Source organism: Cebidichthys violaceus, unplaced genomic scaffold, assembly GCF_023349555.1.
Source record: "Cebidichthys violaceus isolate CVI_PGR_0920_01 unplaced genomic scaffold, fCebVio1.0.p SCAF_76, whole genome shotgun sequence".
Taxonomy (NCBI): Eukaryota; Metazoa; Chordata; class Actinopteri; order Perciformes; family Stichaeidae; genus Cebidichthys; species Cebidichthys violaceus.
This window is the reverse complement of record NW_027176960.1, coordinates 855,001-875,000: the sequence shown is the minus strand read 5'-3', so window position 1 is coordinate 875,000 and position 20,000 is coordinate 855,001. Positions and strand designations below refer to the sequence as shown.

Genomic DNA, 20,000 nt, shown 5'->3' with positions numbered 1-20,000 from the left:
GTGTGTGTGTGTGTGTGAGGAAACGTGTGTGTTTCTCTCATTTCCTGTCACGGAGAAGAACGCCGTGACAACAATCTGCTCCCTCTGAAACTGTCTGTCTCTCCACCTGTCTGTCTGTCTGTCTGTCTGTCTGTGTGTCTCTCTGTCTGTCTCTCCACCTGTCTGTGTCTGTCTGTCTCTACTAGTATCATTAACACACAGGTCTCTCTCTCTTTACAGTCAGAGTGTCGGCGATTGAGAGGCTGAGATTGCTTTTTTGTGTTTTCCTCTGAGTGTGTGTGAGAGTGTGTGTGTGTGTGTGTGTTCAGTTTGTTATATAGATGCAAATTCATAGAAGCAGATTAAACAGATTGTGTCTCGTATCTGTTGACGAGCTAACACTGTCCTGAGGGAGTGTGTGTGTGTGTGTGTGTGTGTGTGTGTGTGTGTGTGTGTGTGTGTGTGTGTGTGTGTTTAATGTGCCTTCTGTTACAAATAAAGAAAATGAGCCTTCCAGCTATTTAATGTCAATGCTTTGAGATGACACACACACACACACACACACACACACACACAGAGTCATTACATAGAAGAGGCATCGAACCCTAGATGTCATAAAATATATTTACACACAAGCAGCATCAGTGTGTGTGAGAGAGTGTTTGTGTGTACTGAACTCTGAGGATCATTTAAACCCAAACTAGAGCTTTAGGGTTGTAATAGTTAAAGTAAAACTAAACATGACCACCTGTCTGTCTGCCTGTCTGTCTTTCAGCCTGTCTGTCTGGTCAGGCCCCAGACTGCTCTCTGGTCCAGTCCAAAGAGGACGACTTCGACTGGGAACAAGGAGACACGAGAGAGAGACCGGCCAGCAACCCCTGGATCCCTGCAGGTACCTGTCTGCCTGTCTGTCTGCCTGTCTGTCTGCCTCCCCTTAGGCTCCGCCCACAGAGATGTGTCGTCATGTTGACTATTAGAAAAAGAATAGTGTGTTTCGGTTCATGTCGCGTTTTTTGTGTTTTTGTGTGTTGCTGAACGAAGTAGAACTTCTCATCATGAAGTGTTGAGTTGGTCCTTGAATGCAGCGTCTCAGTGACGGTTTGTACCTGAAGGCAACACGAGAGAGAAAAGCTGCTGCAGCTTCTGTTATCTGCTATTGAGCTGCTGCTGTGAATTATAGACACTGAAGGCACCACGGTGTGTGTGTGTGTGTGTGCGTGTGTTTGTGTGTGTGCGTGTGTGTAGGTGTGTGTGTGTGTGTGTGCGTGTGTGTGTGTGTCACATGCTCACAGAGGTTAGGCCGCTGACGAATGAGAATGCAGCGCTCTTAAATCACAGAGCCAATCACGTGAGAGACAGCCTGAGTGAGGACACACAGAGAGGAGGTGGTTACTGTCCTGTTCACTGTGATGGATGGGGGGGAGGAGAGGAGTTTGTCTCCTCCTTTCTCTTCAATAAAAGAGGTGTGTGTGACTAATTGCAGCCAATCCAGGCAATCAGCTTCTCACACACACACACACACACACACACACACACACACACACACACACACACACACACCCCTACACTCACACACACACACACACACACACACACACACACACACACACACACACACACACACACACACTCCTCTCTATGGGTCGATCTCCTCCCGTATGATGTGTGGAGCAATGAGCCGGGCACTAAATCTAACTAACCCTCCACCACAGAGTGTGTGTGTAGTATTAGTATTAGTAGTCATAGTCGTAGTCATAGTCGTATTAGTATTAGTAGTAGTAGTATTAGTAGCAGTAGCAGTAGTATTAGTATTAGTAGCAGTATTAGTAGTATTAGTAGCATTAGCAGCAGCTGCAGCAGTAGTCTTAGTATTAGTATTAGTAGTAGTAGTAGTCTTAGTCGTAGTAGTTGTTTTAGTATTAGTATTAGTAATGTTAGTATTAGTAGTAGTAGTAACAGTATTAGTAGTATTTGTAGCAATAGCAGCAGTATTAGTACTAGTATTAGTAGTATTACTAGCAATAGCAACAGCTGCAGCACTAGTATTAGTAGTATTCGTAGTATTTCTGTCTGTTCTCATGTTACCGTCACTGAACCACATGTAGACTGTGTTTTCATTGGTGGAAGAAGTACCAGATAGTTTACTGCAGGAAAGTACTAATACCATACTGTGAAAATACTCCATTCAGAAACCTTCTGAAGTAAAAGAACACTTGATCCTTTAGCTTTACTTTATTCAAAATGGACCCTTTGTAAATGGGACTTCTGAATGTGTTCACACAAAAAACCTCCACAGAGCCGCTCCGCTGTAAGTCGTCTGGTTTAAGACCGCAGCCACACACACACACACACACACACACACACATACATATACACCCACACACACACACACACACACACACACACACACACACACACACACACACAAGGCATCGATTGACCAGTGATTGCAGGCTCCATTTAATGTTCTTATAAATGGTACAAGTTCAATCTAATCTGAACCATGTAGCTCTCTGCTGTCAGTGTGAACAACAGTAATCTTCTCTAATACCCTTTACTGCCACACACACACACACGCTCACACACACACACACACACACACACACACACACACACACACACACACACACACACACACACACACACACACACACAGTGTTTCAGGCTGTGGACGGTGGATATTTTCCTGATATGTTTCTCTGACTTACGGACTCGTTAGCGGTTCTTTATTACAGAACAAGGAGCTGAGTGTGTTAACACTTTAAGATAAAATCATTCTGTGGTTCTGTGTCAGAGGTTCCCATTTAGGATCCCTGCTGGAGAACCCGGAATGAGGACCATGACAGAACCCACGTCAGTCCTGAATCTGAATCTGTTTGTACACAGCTGGTTCTACTGCAGTTCTTTACCTCTACAGAACTGGTTCTACTGCAGTTCTTTTCCTGTACACAGAATGTTCTACTGCAATTCTTTACCTCTACACAACTGGTTCTACTGCAGTTATTTTCCTGTACACAGCTAGTTCCACTGCAGTTATTTTCCTGTACACAGAAGGTTCTACTGCAGTTATTTACCTCTACACAACTGGTTCTACTGCAGTTCTTTTCCTCTACACAACTGGTTCTACTGCAGTTCTTTTCCTCTACATAACTGGTTCTAATGCAGTTCTTTACCTCTACATAACTGGTTCTACTGCAGTTCTTTACCTGTATCTTTACCTCTACATAACTGGTTCTACTGCAGTTCTTTACCTGTACACAACTGGTTCTACTGCAGTTCTTTTCCTGTACACAGAATGTTCTACTGCAGTTCTTTTCCTGTACACAGAATGTTCTACTGCAGTTCTTTACCTGTACACAACTGGTTCTACTGCAATTCTTTTCCTGTATACAGAACGTTCTACTGCAGTTCTTTACCTCTACATAACTGGTTCTACTGCAGTTCTTTACCTCTACATAACTGGTTCTACTGCAGTTCTTTATCTGTACACAACTGGTTCTACTGCAATTCTTTTCCTGTATACAGAACGTTCTACTGCAGTTCTTTACCTCTACATAACTGGTTCTACTGCAGTTCTTTACCTCTACATAACTGGTTCTACTGCAGTTCTTTATCTGTACACAACTGGTTCTACTGCAGTTCTTTTCCTGTACACAGAATGTTCTACTGCAGTTCTTTACCTGTACACAACTGGTTCTACTGCAGTTATTTTCCTGTACACCACTGGTTCTACTGCAGTTATTTTCCTGTACACAACTGGTTCTACTGCAGTTATTTTCCTGTACACAGCTAGTTCTACTGCAGTTCTTTACCTGTACATAACTGGTTCTACTGCAGTTCTTTACCTGTACACAACTGGTTCTACTGCAGTTCTTTTCCTGTACACAGAATGTTCTACTGCAGTTATTTACCTCTACACAGCTGGTTCTACTGCAGTTCTTTACCTCAACACAGCTAGTTCTACTGCAGTTCTTTACTTCTACACAACTGGTTCTACTGCAGTTCTTTACCTGTACACAACCGGTTCTACTGCAGTTATTTTCCTGTACACAGAATGTTCTACTGCAGTTCTTTACCTGTACACTGCTGGTTCTACTGCAGTTCTTTACCTGTACACAGAATGTTCTACTGCAGTTCTTTACGTGTACACAGCTGGTTCTACTGCAGTTCTTTTTCCATGCGGTACTGATTATCCTGCTTGTCTATAAAGCAGCTTCTTTTTCGGTTCTCTGGTATTTGGAGGTTCTCCTCTAGTTTTCTGTATGTTCCCGTTTTTTTTTTCCGGACTCTTTTTGTCTCTGTGCGTTCCATTAGGCCAACAGGACGTCGCCTGTCAGTCACAGCTTTAGGCCAATGAAATGCCCCAGTCTCAGGCTTTTAATTGATTTGCTCCAATCAGGGATGACCAGAGGGAGCACACACTAAAGGCATGTGTGTGTGTGTGTGTGTGTGTGTGTGTGTGTGTGTGTGTCTCTGTGGGGTTCAGGGTATATTAATATTTCTAATAGGACTGTTATCAGCTCACTGCCAGCTGTACACAGTAAACACACACACAGTGAAGCTTCAAGGCAAATACAAACACAACACACACATACACACACAAACACACACTCTGTGTCTGTCTGTTGTGTGATAACTCCCACAATGCCTTTCTGTGTTAAAGAGACCTGGAGGTCAAAACCACTTTTCTCTGAGCGTGTGTAGACTGTAAACAACAACACACAAACACACACACACACACACACACACACACACACACACACACACACACACACACACACTCACACAGCTGCAGTCGAGCCAACAGGTAAACAGTGTTTAAAGGTGAACGAGTCGGTGTGTGTTTGAAGTTTTGGACTTTGTTTGGCAGATAAATAATAGAAAGCTGTGTGTGTATTTGTGTGTATAGTGTGTGTGTGTGTCTGGGTTAATTAGTGTGTTAAAGGGTTTATCAGCGTGTCGGCATGCTGGAGATTCATCCAGCCTTTGAACATGACATGGGTATGTATGTGTGTGTGTGTGTGTGTGTGTGTGTGTGTGTGTGTGTGTGTGTGTGAGTCCAGTGTAAAGCTACTATCAGCGTCCTGCCAAAACCAATTAAAGCCTCATTTGGGAGTTTAAACACACAGAGCGACTGTGACTCAAATCCAGCCAATCAGAGGAGAGGTCACGCTGACACGCTGGCTCCCTATTGGCCGGTTTATTGAATTTAAACGCTGTGACATTTTGTTAAAATCCTTTTCGTCTTTTTCTTCTTCTCGGGTGTCAGATGGATATCAGCTCCATGTCTGTGTGAGCACTGATAGCTCCAATGGTTAGCTCAGCCTAGCTTAGCACAAAGACTCAATACTGGGGGAAACTTTTAGCCTAGCTTAGCACAAAGACTAGACACTGAGGAAACTGTTAGCCTAGCTTAGCACAAAGACTAAATACTAGGTAGAACTGTTAGCCTAGCTTAGCACAAAGACTAGGTACTGGGGGAAACTGTTATCCGAGTTTAGCACCAAGACTAGATAGTGGGTGGAACTGTTAGCCTATTTTAGCGCAAATACTATGGACTGAGGAAACTGTTAGCCTAGCTTAGCACAAAAACTAGATACTGGGGAAACTGTTAGCCTAGCTTAGTACAAAGACTAGACACTGAGGAAACTGTTAGCCTAGCTTAGCACAAAGACTAGATACCGAGGAAACTGTTAGCTTAGTTTACCACAAAGCCTAGATACTGGGGGAACCACAGAAGGAAGTTTATTGTTTTATTTGTTTACATTTCGGGGAATCTGCATCGTGAAAAGGCACTTCCTATAACTTCCATGGAAACAAACATCTCTAGATGACTTTGATAGTGAAGGAAACTTTGAGTTCTGAGATTATTTTTCTATCAATATTTGGTTTTAAAATTAGACCGTTAATCTACATTCATAATGATTATTAGACCGTTAATCTACATTCATGATTATTAAACCATTTATCTACATTCATAATGATTGTTAGACCGTTAATCTACATTCATGATTGTTAGACCGTTAATCTACATTCATAATGATTATTAGACCGTTAATCTACATTCATAATGATTATTAGGCCGTATTAGACCGTTTATCTATATTCATAATGATTATTAGACTGTTAATCTACATTCATAATGATTATTAGACCGTTTATCTACATTCATAATGATTATTAGACCGTTAATCTACATTCATAATGATTATTAGGCCGTATTAGACCGTTTATCTACATTCATAATGATTATTAGACTGTTAATCTACATTCATAATGATTATTAGACCGTTAATCTACATTCATAATGATTATTAGACCGTTTATCTACATTCATAATGATTGTTAGACCGTTAATCTACATTCATGATTGTTAGACCGTTAATCTACATTCATAATGATTGTTAGACCATTAATCTACATTCATAATGATTGTTAGACCGTTAATCTACATTCATAATGATTATTAGACCGTTTATCTACATTCATAATGATTGTTAGACCGTTAATCTACATTTATGATTGTTAGACCGTTAATCTACATTCATGATTATTGTTAGACCGTTAATCTACATTCATGATTGTTAGACCGTTAATCTACATTCATAATGATTGTTAGACCATTAATCTACATTCATAATGATTATCAGACCGTTAATCTACATTCATAATGATTGTTAGACCGTTAATCTACATTCATAATGATTGTTAGACCGTTAATCTACATTCATAATGATTATTAGACCGTTTATCTACATTCATAATGATTGTTAGACCGTTAATCTACATTCATAATGATTATTAGACCGTTTATTAACGGTCTAACGATCATTATGAATGTAGGTTAATGGTGTAATATCTCTGTTTACACCTGATCCTTTACACCTGTTTGAAGGTTTGTGTCGACATGTTTTCAGACATTTGATCTTCCAGTCAGATCCTGGAATCGCTGCAGGAAACACATACACACCATACACACACACACACACTCTCACTCACACACACACACACACACACACACACACACACACACACACACACACACACACACACACACAGCAGCAGGAAGTGTGTGTGTGTTATTTGTGTAAATCTTCTCAATGCGCTGCAGCTGCCTCTCCTCACGTTTCAATATAACTCTGGTAATAGAATTACCCCCCACCATCTGTGTGTGTGTGTGTGTGTGTGTGTGTGCTGGGTCTGATGGGATTGGTTTAGAGAAGGCAGGGGTCATCTGTGATTGGCCGACAGGTGAGAGGGGGCGGGAGGTTAACGAGACAGAGAAACGCCAGAACACGGTGGAGATGTGTTTGTTTTTCTGTTTCTTGTCAGTTTGAGGAGGAAACAGACTCTGCTCTCATTGGTTATCTACTAATAATCTAATATTTCACCAACAGCAGATTAAACTAATATATATCTTGATTTAATATGAATATGTACAGATTTTACAGATGAGGTCGTCTTTCACTTCTCCAGCAATTAGACCAGACCGACAGACTGTTTTAAAGGAGAAACATTGCGATGTCTGGACGTCTCCTCTTTGGTTCTCTTCTTCGTTGAATGACCTCATGTCACGTCTCTGATTCCACGTCTCACACACACACACACACACACACACACACACACACACACACACACACACACACACACACACACACACACACACACACGTTCAACATTCCTCTGTTGCTACGGAAACAGCTTGTACACACACACACACACATACACCCCGAGACATGACCAAACCAGTCAGGACCACACATGGGGACAGAGAAGAAGAGTTAAAACATGTTAATACTCAGTTTATTTTTATAGAAGAAGAGTTAAAACATGTTGATACTCAGTTTATGTTCAGAGAAGAAGAGTTAAAACATGTTGATACTCAGTTTATGTTCAGAGAAGAAGAGTAAAAACATGTTGATACTCAGTTTATCTTCATGGAAGAAGAGTTAAAACATGTTGATACTCAGTTTATCTTCATAGAAGAAGAGTTAAAACATGTTGATACTCAGTTTATCTTCATGGAAGAAGAGTTAAAACATGTTGATACTCAGTTTATGTTCAGAGAAGAAGAGTTAAAACATGTTGATACTCAGTTTATGTTCAGAGAAGAAGAGTTAAAACATGTTGATACTCAGTTTATGTTCAGAGAAGAAGAGTAAAAACATGTTGATACTCAGTTTATCTTCATGGAAGAAGAGTTAAAACATGTTGATACTCAGTTTATCTTCATAGAAGAAGAGTTAAAACATGTTGATACTCAGTTTATCTTCATAGAAGAAGAGTTAAAACATGTTGATACTCAGTTTATCTTCATAGAAGAAGAGTTAAAACATGTTGATACTCAGTTTATCTTCATGGAAGAAGAGTTAAAACATGTTGATACTCAGTTTATGTTCAGAGAAGAAGAGTTAAAACATGTTGATACTCAGTTTATGTTCAGAGAAGAAGAGTAAAAACATGTTGATACTCAGTTTATCTTCATGGAAGAAGAGTTAAAACATGTTGATACTCAGTTTATCTTCATAGAAGAAGAGTTAAAACATGTTGATACTCAGTTTATCTTCATGGAAGAAGAGTTAAAACATGTTGATACTCAGTTTATCTTCATAGAAGAAGAGTTAAAACATATTGATACTCAGTTTATCTTCATAGAAGAAGAGTTAAAACATGTTGATACTCAGTTTATCTTCATAGAAGAAGAGTTAAAACATGTTGATACTCAGTTTATCTTCATAGAAGAAGAGTTAAAACATATTGATACTCAGTTTATCTTCATAGAAGAAGATGTAAAGCAGTAGAACATTTATCAAAGTGAAACTACACATGAATTCATGTTTTCATCTCCTCATCAGGCTGTTTTGTTCTCGATCGCCGTTTTCTCCTCATTTATCCCCTCTTCTTCCTCTTCCTCCTCCACCTCTCTCTCCTCTTCCTCCTCCTCCTCTTCCTTTTCCTTTTCCTCTCGCTCCTCCTTCTCTCTGCGATGATTAAAACTCTTGTTTATCTAATCGATTCTCCTCAAGGACCATTGATTTGCTAACCACACACTCACACTCGCACATGCACACACACACACACACACACACACACACACACACACACACACACACACACACACTCACTCACTCACTCACACTCTCACACACACACACTTAAATAAAAAAACAGTAAAGCAGGACGTTGTTTAAACGGTTTCAGAATCATTTCTTCATGTTTAGGAAAATAATCAGCAGTGAAATAAAGAATAACTCATCGTCACCACGGTGACGAGATATTATGGTCTGTTGTGTGTAATGTTAAAGAAATGATAATCACGTGTAACTGATTGTGTCTTTTGAATCATACCATATCTATGACGTTACACAAATACAACTGAAGTCACAGTCAGAGAAGAACTTGAATTTCAAAATAAAGTCTCACAAAAATCATTGAAATGTCCAAGAGAAGCTTTTAACCGTCTGTGTGACTGACAGCCAGAACTTCACTGTTACCATGGAGACGCCCTTCAACCCACCGACACTGTGTGTGTGTGTGTGTGTGTGTGTGTGTGTGTGTGTGTGTCAGACTTCTCTCACAGTATTGATTTGAATTTCATAGAAACTTTAGAGAAAAGTGAACCCAGAGAGCTCGCTTGATTGACAGCTGTAGTCATGACACCAACACACACTAATGAGGGACCACACACACTCAGACACTCACACGCACACACACACACACACACACACACACACACACACACACAGAGGCTGGGTTTTGAGATTCAAAGCTTTAAAGTGAATGCTTTTATTCTGAAGATTTCCAATTATAGAATTAGAACGACAAAATTATCAATTTGTTCACACACACACACACACACACACACACACACACACACACACACACACACAGATTTTATTTTCCATCTTTATTGATGAATTATGGATTAGCTGCTCTAATATATCAATGAGTCTTTTATTTTCTTATCTTCTTCTGCTCTGGATTTGGTCCTTTTTTATCTTTGACCTGTGCTTTTATTTTGACTCACAGGGAGAGCCTCATTTTGTGTAAATAATGACAACATGCTTTTATTTTGAAATCATCTGGTATTTGTCATTGTGTACTACTTAAAAAGACCTTTATTGATGCGGTGTCACTTCCTGTGTGCAGGCTCCTCCTTCCTGTTCGTGAACACGTCGGGTCGGTACGGAGGTCAGCGCGCTCAGATGCTGCTGCCGCCACTCAAAGAGAATGACACGCACTGCGTCAGCTTCCTGTTCTACCAGGCGGGAGGACGGGAGGGTGCCGCGCCCGCTACGCTCAACGTCTACATCAAAGGTACAAATACTGCCTCATGGTACTCTCAGGTGTGAATGTGTGGAGGCGGAGCTCTCAGGTGTGAATGTGTGGAGGAGGGGCTCTCAGGTGTGAATGTGTGGAGGAGGGGCTCTCAGGTGTGAATGTGTGGAGGCGGAGCTCTCAGGTGTGAATGTGTGGAGGAGGGGCTCTCATGTGTGAATGTGTGGAGGAGGGGCTCTCATGTGTGAATGTGTGGAGGAGGGGCTCTCAGGTGTGAATGTGTGGAGGCGGAGCTCTCGGGTGTGAATGTGTGGAGGAGGGGCTCTCAGGTGTGAGTGTGGAGGCGGAGCACTCGGGTGTGAATGTGTGGAGGAGAGGCTCTCTGGTGTGAATGTGTGGAGGCGGAGCTCTCGGGTGTGAATGTGTGGAGGAGGGGCTCTCGGGTGTGTGTGTCTGTGTGGAGGAGGGGTTCTCAGGTGTGTCTGTGTGGAGGCGGAGCTCTCAGATGTGTCTGTGTGGAGGAGGGGCTCTCAGGTGTGTCTGTGTGTTGACAGTCTTTGTGTTTCCTGCAGAGAACAACAGTCCTCTGGGAGTTCCTGTCTTCAACTCTTCAGGCCCTGCCTACCACATCTGGAAAGGGGTGGAGCTAGCAGTGTCCACCTTCTGGCCCAATTACTACCAGGTAACACACACACACACACCAATGAACAATACCTTTCCTGTTCTTTGTCGTGTTTCATCTCTGTGTGTGTGTGTTCGATTGTGGCTGTATAGAAACTTCTCTCTTCCTGTTATTGAGCCACACACACACACACACACACACACACACACACACACACACACACACACACACACAGGTGTTGTAAACTCCTCCCATCATCACAGCAGGCGTCAGTAATTAGCCACGTTGCCATGGTAAAGACTGCTCTACCTTGTTAGAGTTAACGAGAGAGAAAAGACTCAAACAGCTGAGAGGCTGAACAGGAAGTGAGTGATGGCAGACAGGGCAGGAAGGAGAGAAGAAGAATCAAGGGAAGAGGAGTCAGAGGGAGGAGGACTTCCTGTCTGTGGGCGCCAACAGGAAGTGTGCCCCAAATTTTCCGTGGCGATAACATTGTGGAATGCACACACACACAGACACACACACACACACACACACACACACACACACACACACACACACACACACTCTCAGCTGATTCAACAGAACAGTTTTATTTATTATCTATTTATATTTCATTCAATATTATTAATAATACATTAATTTTATTATATATTAATTTGCTGTAACTGCTGTTACTGCTGTTCTAGTACTGCCTCTAGTTGTTACTACTGTTACCTCTGCTGTTACTATTGTTACTACTGCTGTTACTATTGTTACTACTGCTGTTACTATTATTACTACTGCTGTTACTACGGTTTCTACTACTGTTACTACTGTTTCTACTACTGTTTCTAGTACTGTTTCTACTGCTGTTACTACGGTTTCTAGTACTGTTACTACTGCTGTTACTATTATCACTACTGCTGTTACTACTGTTACTACTGCTGTTACTACTGTTACTACTGCTGTTACTACTGTTTCTACTACTGTTACTACTGTTTCTAGTACTGTTACTACTGCTACTACCGTTGTTACTACTGTTATTACTACTGTTACTACTGTTTTAGTACTATTACTACTGTTTCTAGTACTGTTTATTGTACTATTACCACTGTTTCTAGTACTGTTTCTAGTACTATTACCACTGTTTCTAGTACTGTTACTACTGTTTCTAGTACTATTACCACTGTTTTCTAGTACTGGTACTACTATTTCTAGTAATGTTACTACTGCTACTACCGTTGTTACTACTGTTACTACTGCTGTTACTACTGTTTCTAGTACTGTTACCACTATTTCTAGTACTGTTACTATACTACTGCTGTTACTACTGTTTCTAGTACTCTTTATATTACTGTTACCAGTTTCTTGTACTGTTACTACTGTTTCTAGTTCTATTACCACTGTTTTAGTACTATTACTACTGTTTCTAGTACTGTTACTACTGTTACTACTGCTTTTACCACTGTTTCTAGTACTGTTACTACTGTTACCACTGTTTCTAGTACTGTTACTACTGTTACTACTGCTGTTACCACTGTTTCTAGTACTGTTACTACTGTTACCACTGTTTCTAGTACTGTTTCTAGTACTCTTTCCAGTACTGTTACTACTGTTACTATTGCTGTTACTACTGTTACAACTGCTGTTACTACTGTTTCTAGTACTGTTACCACTGTTTCTATTACTGTTTCTAATACTGTTACCACTGTTTCTAGTACCGTTTCTAATACTATTACCACTGTTTCTAGTACTGTTACTACTGTTTCTAGTTATATTACCACTGTTTTTATTACTATTACCACTGTTTCTATTACTGTTACTACTGTTTCTAGTTCTGTTTCTAATACTGTTAGTACTGTTTCTAGTTATGTTTCTAGTACTGTTACTACTGTTTATAGTATCGTTAATACTGTTTCTAGTACTGTTTCTAGTACTATTACCACTGTTTCTTGTACTGTTACTACTGTTTCCAGTACTGTTACTACTGTTTATAGTACTCTTACCACTGCTAATACCACTGTTGATAATCAGAGTACTCATGCTGGTCCGTGTGTCAGGTGGTGTTTGAGGCGGTCAGCACCGGTCAGAGAGGAGTTCTGGCCATCAAGGACATCATGCTGCAGGGACACCAGTGCAGTAAGTACAGTCACAGGCTCCGCCCCCTTATAGAACCGTCTCCTAATTGGTTAACGAAGTTTGGCTTCTTAATTGGATAACGATGTTAAAAGTTGAGCTGGCATCGCAGAATCAAGGTCAGAGTGTGTGTGAGTGTGTGAGAGTGTGTGAGTGTGTGTGTAGAGACAGGGGAGCTCGTTAAAATATAAATTGATTAGCATGGACTTTGATCCATCCGTCTGTTTATCTACCTGCACGTCTGTAGACTTGCATATTTTATGTTGCTTTGTTATGTGGACAACAAACACACACACACACACACACACACACACACACACACACACACACAGTGCTCATCCTCCACAATCCATTTTGTGATTGGATCGTTGAGATTTTTGCAGGGAAAGGTTAACCGTTACCACGGTGATATCAGTAAGATGATGAGGTCATCAGTGGGTTACCTCTGACCTCTGTTGTGTGTGTGTGTGTGTGTGTGTGTGTGTGTGTGTGTCCTCAGTGAGCACCCCACACTTCCTGCACATTAAAGGCGTGGAGGTAAACGCAGGACAGACGGCGGCATTTCACTGCACCGTCAACGGACGACCGCAGAGCAACCTGCTGCTCTACCTCCAGGTACACACAGTACTTATCAATAACTATCAATACTTATCAATAACTATCAATAACTATCAATACGTATCAATACTAATCAATAACTATCAATAACTATCAATACGTATCAATACTAATCAATACTTATCAATAACTATCAATACTTATCAATACTTATCAATAACTATCAATACTTATCAATAACTATCAATACTTATCAATACTTATCAATAACTATCAATACTTATCAATAACTATCAATACTAATCAATACGTATCAATACTAATCAATAACTATCAATACTTATCAATACTTATCAATAACTATCAATACTTATCAATAACTATCAATACTCATCAATAACTATCAATACTTATCAATACTTATCAATAACTATCAATACTTATCAATAACTATCAATACTTATCAATCACTATCAATACTTATCAATCACTATCAATACTTATCAATAACTATCAATACTTATCAATACTTATCAATACTTATCAATAACTATCAATACTTATCAATACTTATCAATACTTATCAATAACTATCAATACTTATCAATAACTATCAATACTTATCAATAACTATCAATACTCATCAATAACTATCAATACTTATCAATACTAATCAATAACTATCAATACTTATCAATACTTATCAATACTTATCAATAACTATCAATACTTATCAATACTTATCAATACTTATCAATCACTATCAATACTTATCAATACTTATCAATACTTATCAATACTAATCAATAACAATCACAAACTACTTAAAGTACACATACAACAATAGTTTGTGTACTTTGTGTAATTAGTGTACTCTGTGTAGTTAGTGTACTCTGTGTACTCTGTAGTTCATGTATTCTGTGTAGTTTGTGTAGTCTGTGTAGTTAGTGTACTCTGTGTACTCTGTAGTTAGTGTATTCTGTGTAGTTTGTGTACTCTGTGTAGTTAGTGTACTCTGTAGTTATGTATTCTGTGTAGTTTGTGTACTTTGTGTAGTTAGTGTACTCTGTTTAGCTAGTGTACTCGGTGTACTCTGTGTAGTTAGTGTACTCTGTGTACTCTGTGTAGTATTACTCTGATGTTTCGTGTTTTTGGTTGCTAGGGGATGGGCGGTCGCCAGGCAGTCGTGAGGGAAACCAAACCGGTGAACTCTCGTCGCTACGTAGCGAGCTACGACGTAGAGAACACGACTAAAGGAGACTCGGGGCGCTACCGCTGCATCGCCCAATCAGAGCAAGGTGTGGGTGTGTCCTCCTACGCTGACCTCACAGTCAAACGTGAGTCCTGTCGTCTGATTGGCTGATGACTTTTCAAATGGTTTTGTTTTGTTGTTATATTCTTGTTATTTTCTCTTGTTTTCCTATTTCGTTTTTGAGTTTTTCAGGCTTTTTAAAAATTTTGTGTAAATATTTTAATGTTCTGATTCTTCAAATAAAATGTTTGTTTGAATGTTTGAAACAAGACAACGTTCGTTAACATTAATATGAACTGTGAGGACTCGTTTAACACTTAGTGATACATTCAGTCGGGGGTGGACAGGTTGGTAAGAGCTACCAAGCTAACTAGCTACCTACCTAACTACCTAACTACCTACCTAGCAATTAAGCTACCTAAGCAGCAGGACTAGAGGCTGGTTCAAGGCAAACCTTAGCCAACCCTGAGTCATCTCTCTCTCTCTCTCTCTCTCTCTCTCTCTCTCTCTCTCTCTCTCTCTGTCTCTCTGTCTCTGTCTCTCTCTGTTTCTCTGTCTGTCTGTCTGTCTCTCTCTGTCTCTTTGTCTCTCTCTCTCTCTCTCTCTCTGTCTCTCTGTCTCTGTCTCTCTCTGTCTCTCTCTCTCTTTCTCTCTCTCTGTCTCTCTCTCTATCTCTGTCTCTCTGTCTGTCTCTCTCTCTCCTTTAGATCAAAGCAGTAGTTTGTCATATTTTTATTTTAATGACTCCGTCGTCAAACGAGGAACAATTTTATTAAAGCTGCTCACCTCATTACTGTGTGTGTGTAGGTGTGTGAGTGTGTGTGTGTGTGTGTGTGTGAGTGTGTGTGTGTATGTGTGTGTGTGTGTGTGTGTGTGTGTGTGTGTGTGAGCCTCATTAGAACCTCGTTTTGTCAAAGAGTGTCTGTGTGTGTGAAGATGAATCATTTCAAAGTAAAAGCCTCTTCCTGTCAGAGCGTTAGCGCGCTAACCGCTAACACACACTCAGGTGTAGTGTTTTAATGATGACTCGTTAAACGAGGTGAGTTGCCGCGGTGACAGAGCTGTCTCTCGTCTCAGGAACACGACTTTGTTCTCCGCCTGTTGAAGGAGCATTCTGGGAGTTTTCTTCCCAGCATGCCAATCTGTTCAAAGAGATTCAGGCAACAAAGAGAAGATCATTTTTTAAATTCCTCTCCTGCTTCTCTACTGATCCTAATGATCACTGATGGTGTATTTTGATTATTGAGGGTTTGAACTACAGAGCTAATATTTTATATTTCTATTACTCTCACATCTCTGTCGTAGAACTCATGGGAATCAGAACCAAACGTTATGTGTTTGTGGGTTAATTTTCCTTTAAAATCATAAACAGGTTCTAACTCTAATGTGATGTTCATATTATACGTGTTGATGTTATTAACATGTGTTGATGTTAGCAACATGTATGTCCTATGTTCCTTCTGTGTTCCTTCTATGTTCCTCCCGTGTTCCTCCTGTGTTCCTCTTATGTTCCTCCCGTGTTCCTCCTATGTTCGTCTTATGTTCCTCCTATGTTCCTCTTATGTTCCTCCTGTGTTCCTTTTGTGTTCCTCCTGTGTTCCTCTTGTGTTCCTCCTGTGTTCCTCTTGTGTTCCTCCTATGTTCCTCCTGTGTTCCTCTTATGTTCCTCTATGTTCCTCCCATGTTCCTCTTATGTTCCTCTATGTTCCTCCCATGTTCCTCCTATTTTCCTCCCATGTTCCTCCCATGTTCCTCCTATGCTTCTCCCATGTTCCTCCCATGTTCCTCCTATGTTCCTTCTATGTTCCTCCCATGTTCCTCCTATGTTCCTCCCATGTTCCTTCCATGTTCCTCCCATGTTCCTCCTATGTTCCTCCCATGTTCCTCCAATGTTCCTCCCATGTACCTCCTATGCTCCTTCTATGTTTTACCTGTTTTCGTCTTCACACCGTCCTGTTCAGTTTTTGTCGGAGGATGTGAGGAGGAAACAGATCAGACTGTCTGACTGATATCATTCATAACAGAGCCGATCAATACGGGAGAAAGGTCTGTGTGTGTGTGTGTGTGTGTGTGTGTGTGTGTGTGTGTGTGTGTGTGAGAGAGAGAGGGACAGTCGGGTCGATAGCTCATCTGATCTCTCTGCAAACACACACACACACACACACACACACACACACACACACACACACACACACACACACAGTGACAGGTGAGGAGGTGTTTGTCGGTCACATGACCCGACACATATCACACAATCCCTGGCGGCTAAACCCCTGATTGAACTGTCACTCAAACTGTGCGTGTGTGTGTGTGTGTCTTTTATCTCACACACACACACACACACACACACACACACACACACACACACACACACACACACACACGCACACACACATACAGGTGAGCATCAACCTGAACATTATATGACAAACACGCATCATTACACACCTATCCTACTTACTGTGTGTGTGTGTGTGTGTGTGTGTGTGTGTGTGTGTGTGACAAACTGGGTCAGGAGGAAGTAGAGCAGCACCACCGGGGATCTGGGTAATAGAATCCAGGTCTGCTGTGATTCGCCGAAGGTCACAAATATTAATTAACTCGTTACCTCCTTCCTCCCTCGTTAAGAGATCAGTGAAACCCGGTGTGTGTGTGTGTGTGTGTGTGTGTGTGTGTGTGTGTGTGTGAGGAACTGATCCTGGTTCTGTTTGTCCCTCAGAACCTCCCGTACCAATCGCCCCTCCTCAACTGACGGCGGTGGGCGCCACCTATCTGTGGATCCAACTCAACGCCAACTCCATCAATGGAGACGGGCCAATCATCGAGAGAGAGGTGAGTATTGATGTATGAGTAGGTTCTAGTGGTTCTAAATTAGGTTCTCTTCATGTCTGCTGAGGTCTTCTGAGTATGTTAGCAGGTTTTAAGGGTCTTTGATGAACGTCTGGGGTCTCTGGCCTCTGATGAGGTTTCAGGGAGTCTGGAATGACGCTATTGATCCTTCTTAAGTTCTACTGATCTGCAACGAGTCTCAAGTGGACCTTGGTCATATTCAGGGGATCTCTTAGAGGTTCTTATGGACTTTGAGGAGGTTCTAGGGATCGGTGAGGTTGTTGTTGTGGTCATTGTTGAGACTCTAGGGATCTGTAAGGGGCTCGTTGTGGTCCTTGTTGAGGTTCTAAGGAAATGTAAGGGGGTTATTGTTGTCCTTGTTGAGGTTCTAAGTATCTGTAAGGGGGTTATTGTTGTCCTTGTTGAGGTTCTATGCATCTGTAAGGGGGTTCTTGTTGTCTTTGATGAGTTTCTAAGGATCTGTAAGTCGTTTATTGTTGTCCTTGTTGAGGTTCTAAGTATCTGTAAGGGAGTTATTGTTGTCCTTGTTGAGGTTCTATGCATCTGTAAGAGGGTTCTTGTTGTCCTTGTTGAGGTTCTAAGGATCTGTAAGGGAGTTATTGTTGTCCTTGTTGAGGTTCTATGCATCTGTAAGAGGGTTCTTGTTGTCCTTGTTGAGGTTCTAAGGATCTGTATGTTTTTTTGATGTTGTATTTGATAAGGTTCTAGGGATCTGTAAGAGGGTTCTTGTTGTCCTTGATGAGATTCTAGGGATCAGGATCTGTAAGGGGGTTGTTGTGGTCATTGTTATGGTTCTAAGGATCTATAAGGGGGTTCTTGTTGTCCTTGATGAGGTTCTAGGGATCTGTAACGGGTGGCTGCTGTGTCAAGTTCCAGTTATGTCAGGGTGTCATGGTCTTTCTTGATGAGAGTGAAGGAGTCTGAAATGCAGTCTGGTTTCTCCCTAAAGCTGTTTTGGTGGTTCTTTGGTTCTATAAATCATTCATGGGGTTAGTGGGGTGACGGGGTTTTTGTGGTTTTTGGTGAGGTTCTACAGATCTGCAAGGTTTTTTTGTGGTTGTTGATGTGGTTCTAGGGTTCTATGAGGGGGTTCGTGTGGTCATTTAGGCTGTTCTATGGTCTGTGATTAGGTTGACATGGTCTTCAAGAAAGATCTATGGATATGTGAGAGATTCTAGTAGTTCTTGATGAGTTTCTGGGGATCTGTAAGGTGGTTCTTGTGGTCCTTGATCAGGTTTTAGGGATCTGTGAGGGGGTTCTTGTGGTCCTTGATGAGGTTCTAGGGATCTGTGAGGGGGGTCTTGAGGTTCTTGATGAGGTTCTAGGGATCTGTGAGTGTTCTTGTGGTAATTGATGAGGTTATAGGGATCTGTGGGGGTGTTTTTGAGGTTCTTGATGAGGTTCTAGGGATCTGAGGGGGTTCATGAGGTTCTTGATGAGGTTCTAGGGATCTGTGAGGGGGTTGTTATGGTCCTAGCTAAAGTTTTAGCGATCTGTGAGGGGTTCTTGTGGTCCTGGATGAGGTTCTAGGGATCTGTGAGGAGGTTCTTGTGGTTGTTGATGAGGTTCTAGGCATCTGTGAGGGGTTGTTATGGTCCTAACTGAGGTTTTAGCGATCTGTGAGGGGTTGTTGAGGTTCTTATTGAAGTTCTAGGGATCTGTGAGTGTTCTTGTGGTCAGGACTGCTCTGGATCATCATCACACATGATCATTTGTCAGGTGGAGTACCGTACCATGTCGGGCATGTTGATCGACACCACCCCTGTCGATAAGCCGACCCACAAGATCGGACACCTGGACCCGGACACTGAGTACGAGATCAGCGTGCTGCTCACCAGGCCCCTGGATGGAGGCACGGGAAACCCCGGACCACCGCTCCGAGCCAGGACCAAGTGTGCAGGTGAGTCAGGTCACATGACCGATGATGACTGCTAGCAGCTAGCGGCTAACTGCTCGGCTACACTCACACTGAGCTCATTAAGAGGTTAATGGTGGAGTCATTAGCGTAGCATGCTGTGCTAGCCTGCGTTAGTGCTGAGCCCATCAGGTGGCTAATGGTTATTGTTGAGGTCATTAAGGCTAGGCTTCGTTAGCGCTGCACTCATTAGCTCTTAATGGCTACAGTGCACACATCAGCATAGCATGCTAGTGTGTGTGTGTGTGTGTGTGTGTGTGTGTGTGTGTGTGTGTGTGTGTGTGTGTGTGTGTGTGTGTGTGTGAGAGCCCTGTGGGTGCATTCCAACAACAAACAGCATGTGATTAGCAATTAGTGCGCTAATGACACAGGTGCAACAATCTGACTGCTGCAGTTTTCACGTCTCTCTGTTTGTGTTTGAAGAGTTT

General features: G+C 41.5%; 1 protein-coding gene across 9 annotated transcripts in view; it reads left to right on the top strand.

Moving 5' to 3' along the window:
* The window catches only part of LOC137892148 (receptor-type tyrosine-protein phosphatase mu-like), a 107,816-nt gene that overhangs the window by 25,435 nt on the left and 62,381 nt on the right, over positions 1–20,000 (top strand). For all 9 annotated transcript variants that reach the window (XM_068737084.1, XM_068737083.1, XM_068737082.1 and 6 more), the window contains exons 2-9: positions 755–871; positions 10,129–10,296; positions 10,830–10,939; positions 12,922–13,000; positions 13,497–13,612; positions 14,718–14,892; positions 17,527–17,639; positions 19,377–19,557. In XM_068737084.1, the coding sequence (XP_068593185.1) occupies positions 755–871; positions 10,129–10,296; positions 10,830–10,939; positions 12,922–13,000; positions 13,497–13,612; positions 14,718–14,892; positions 17,527–17,639; positions 19,377–19,557 (1,059 nt within the window). The remainder of the gene's footprint in view (positions 1–754; positions 872–10,128; positions 10,297–10,829; positions 10,940–12,921; positions 13,001–13,496; positions 13,613–14,717; positions 14,893–17,526; positions 17,640–19,376; positions 19,558–20,000) is intronic.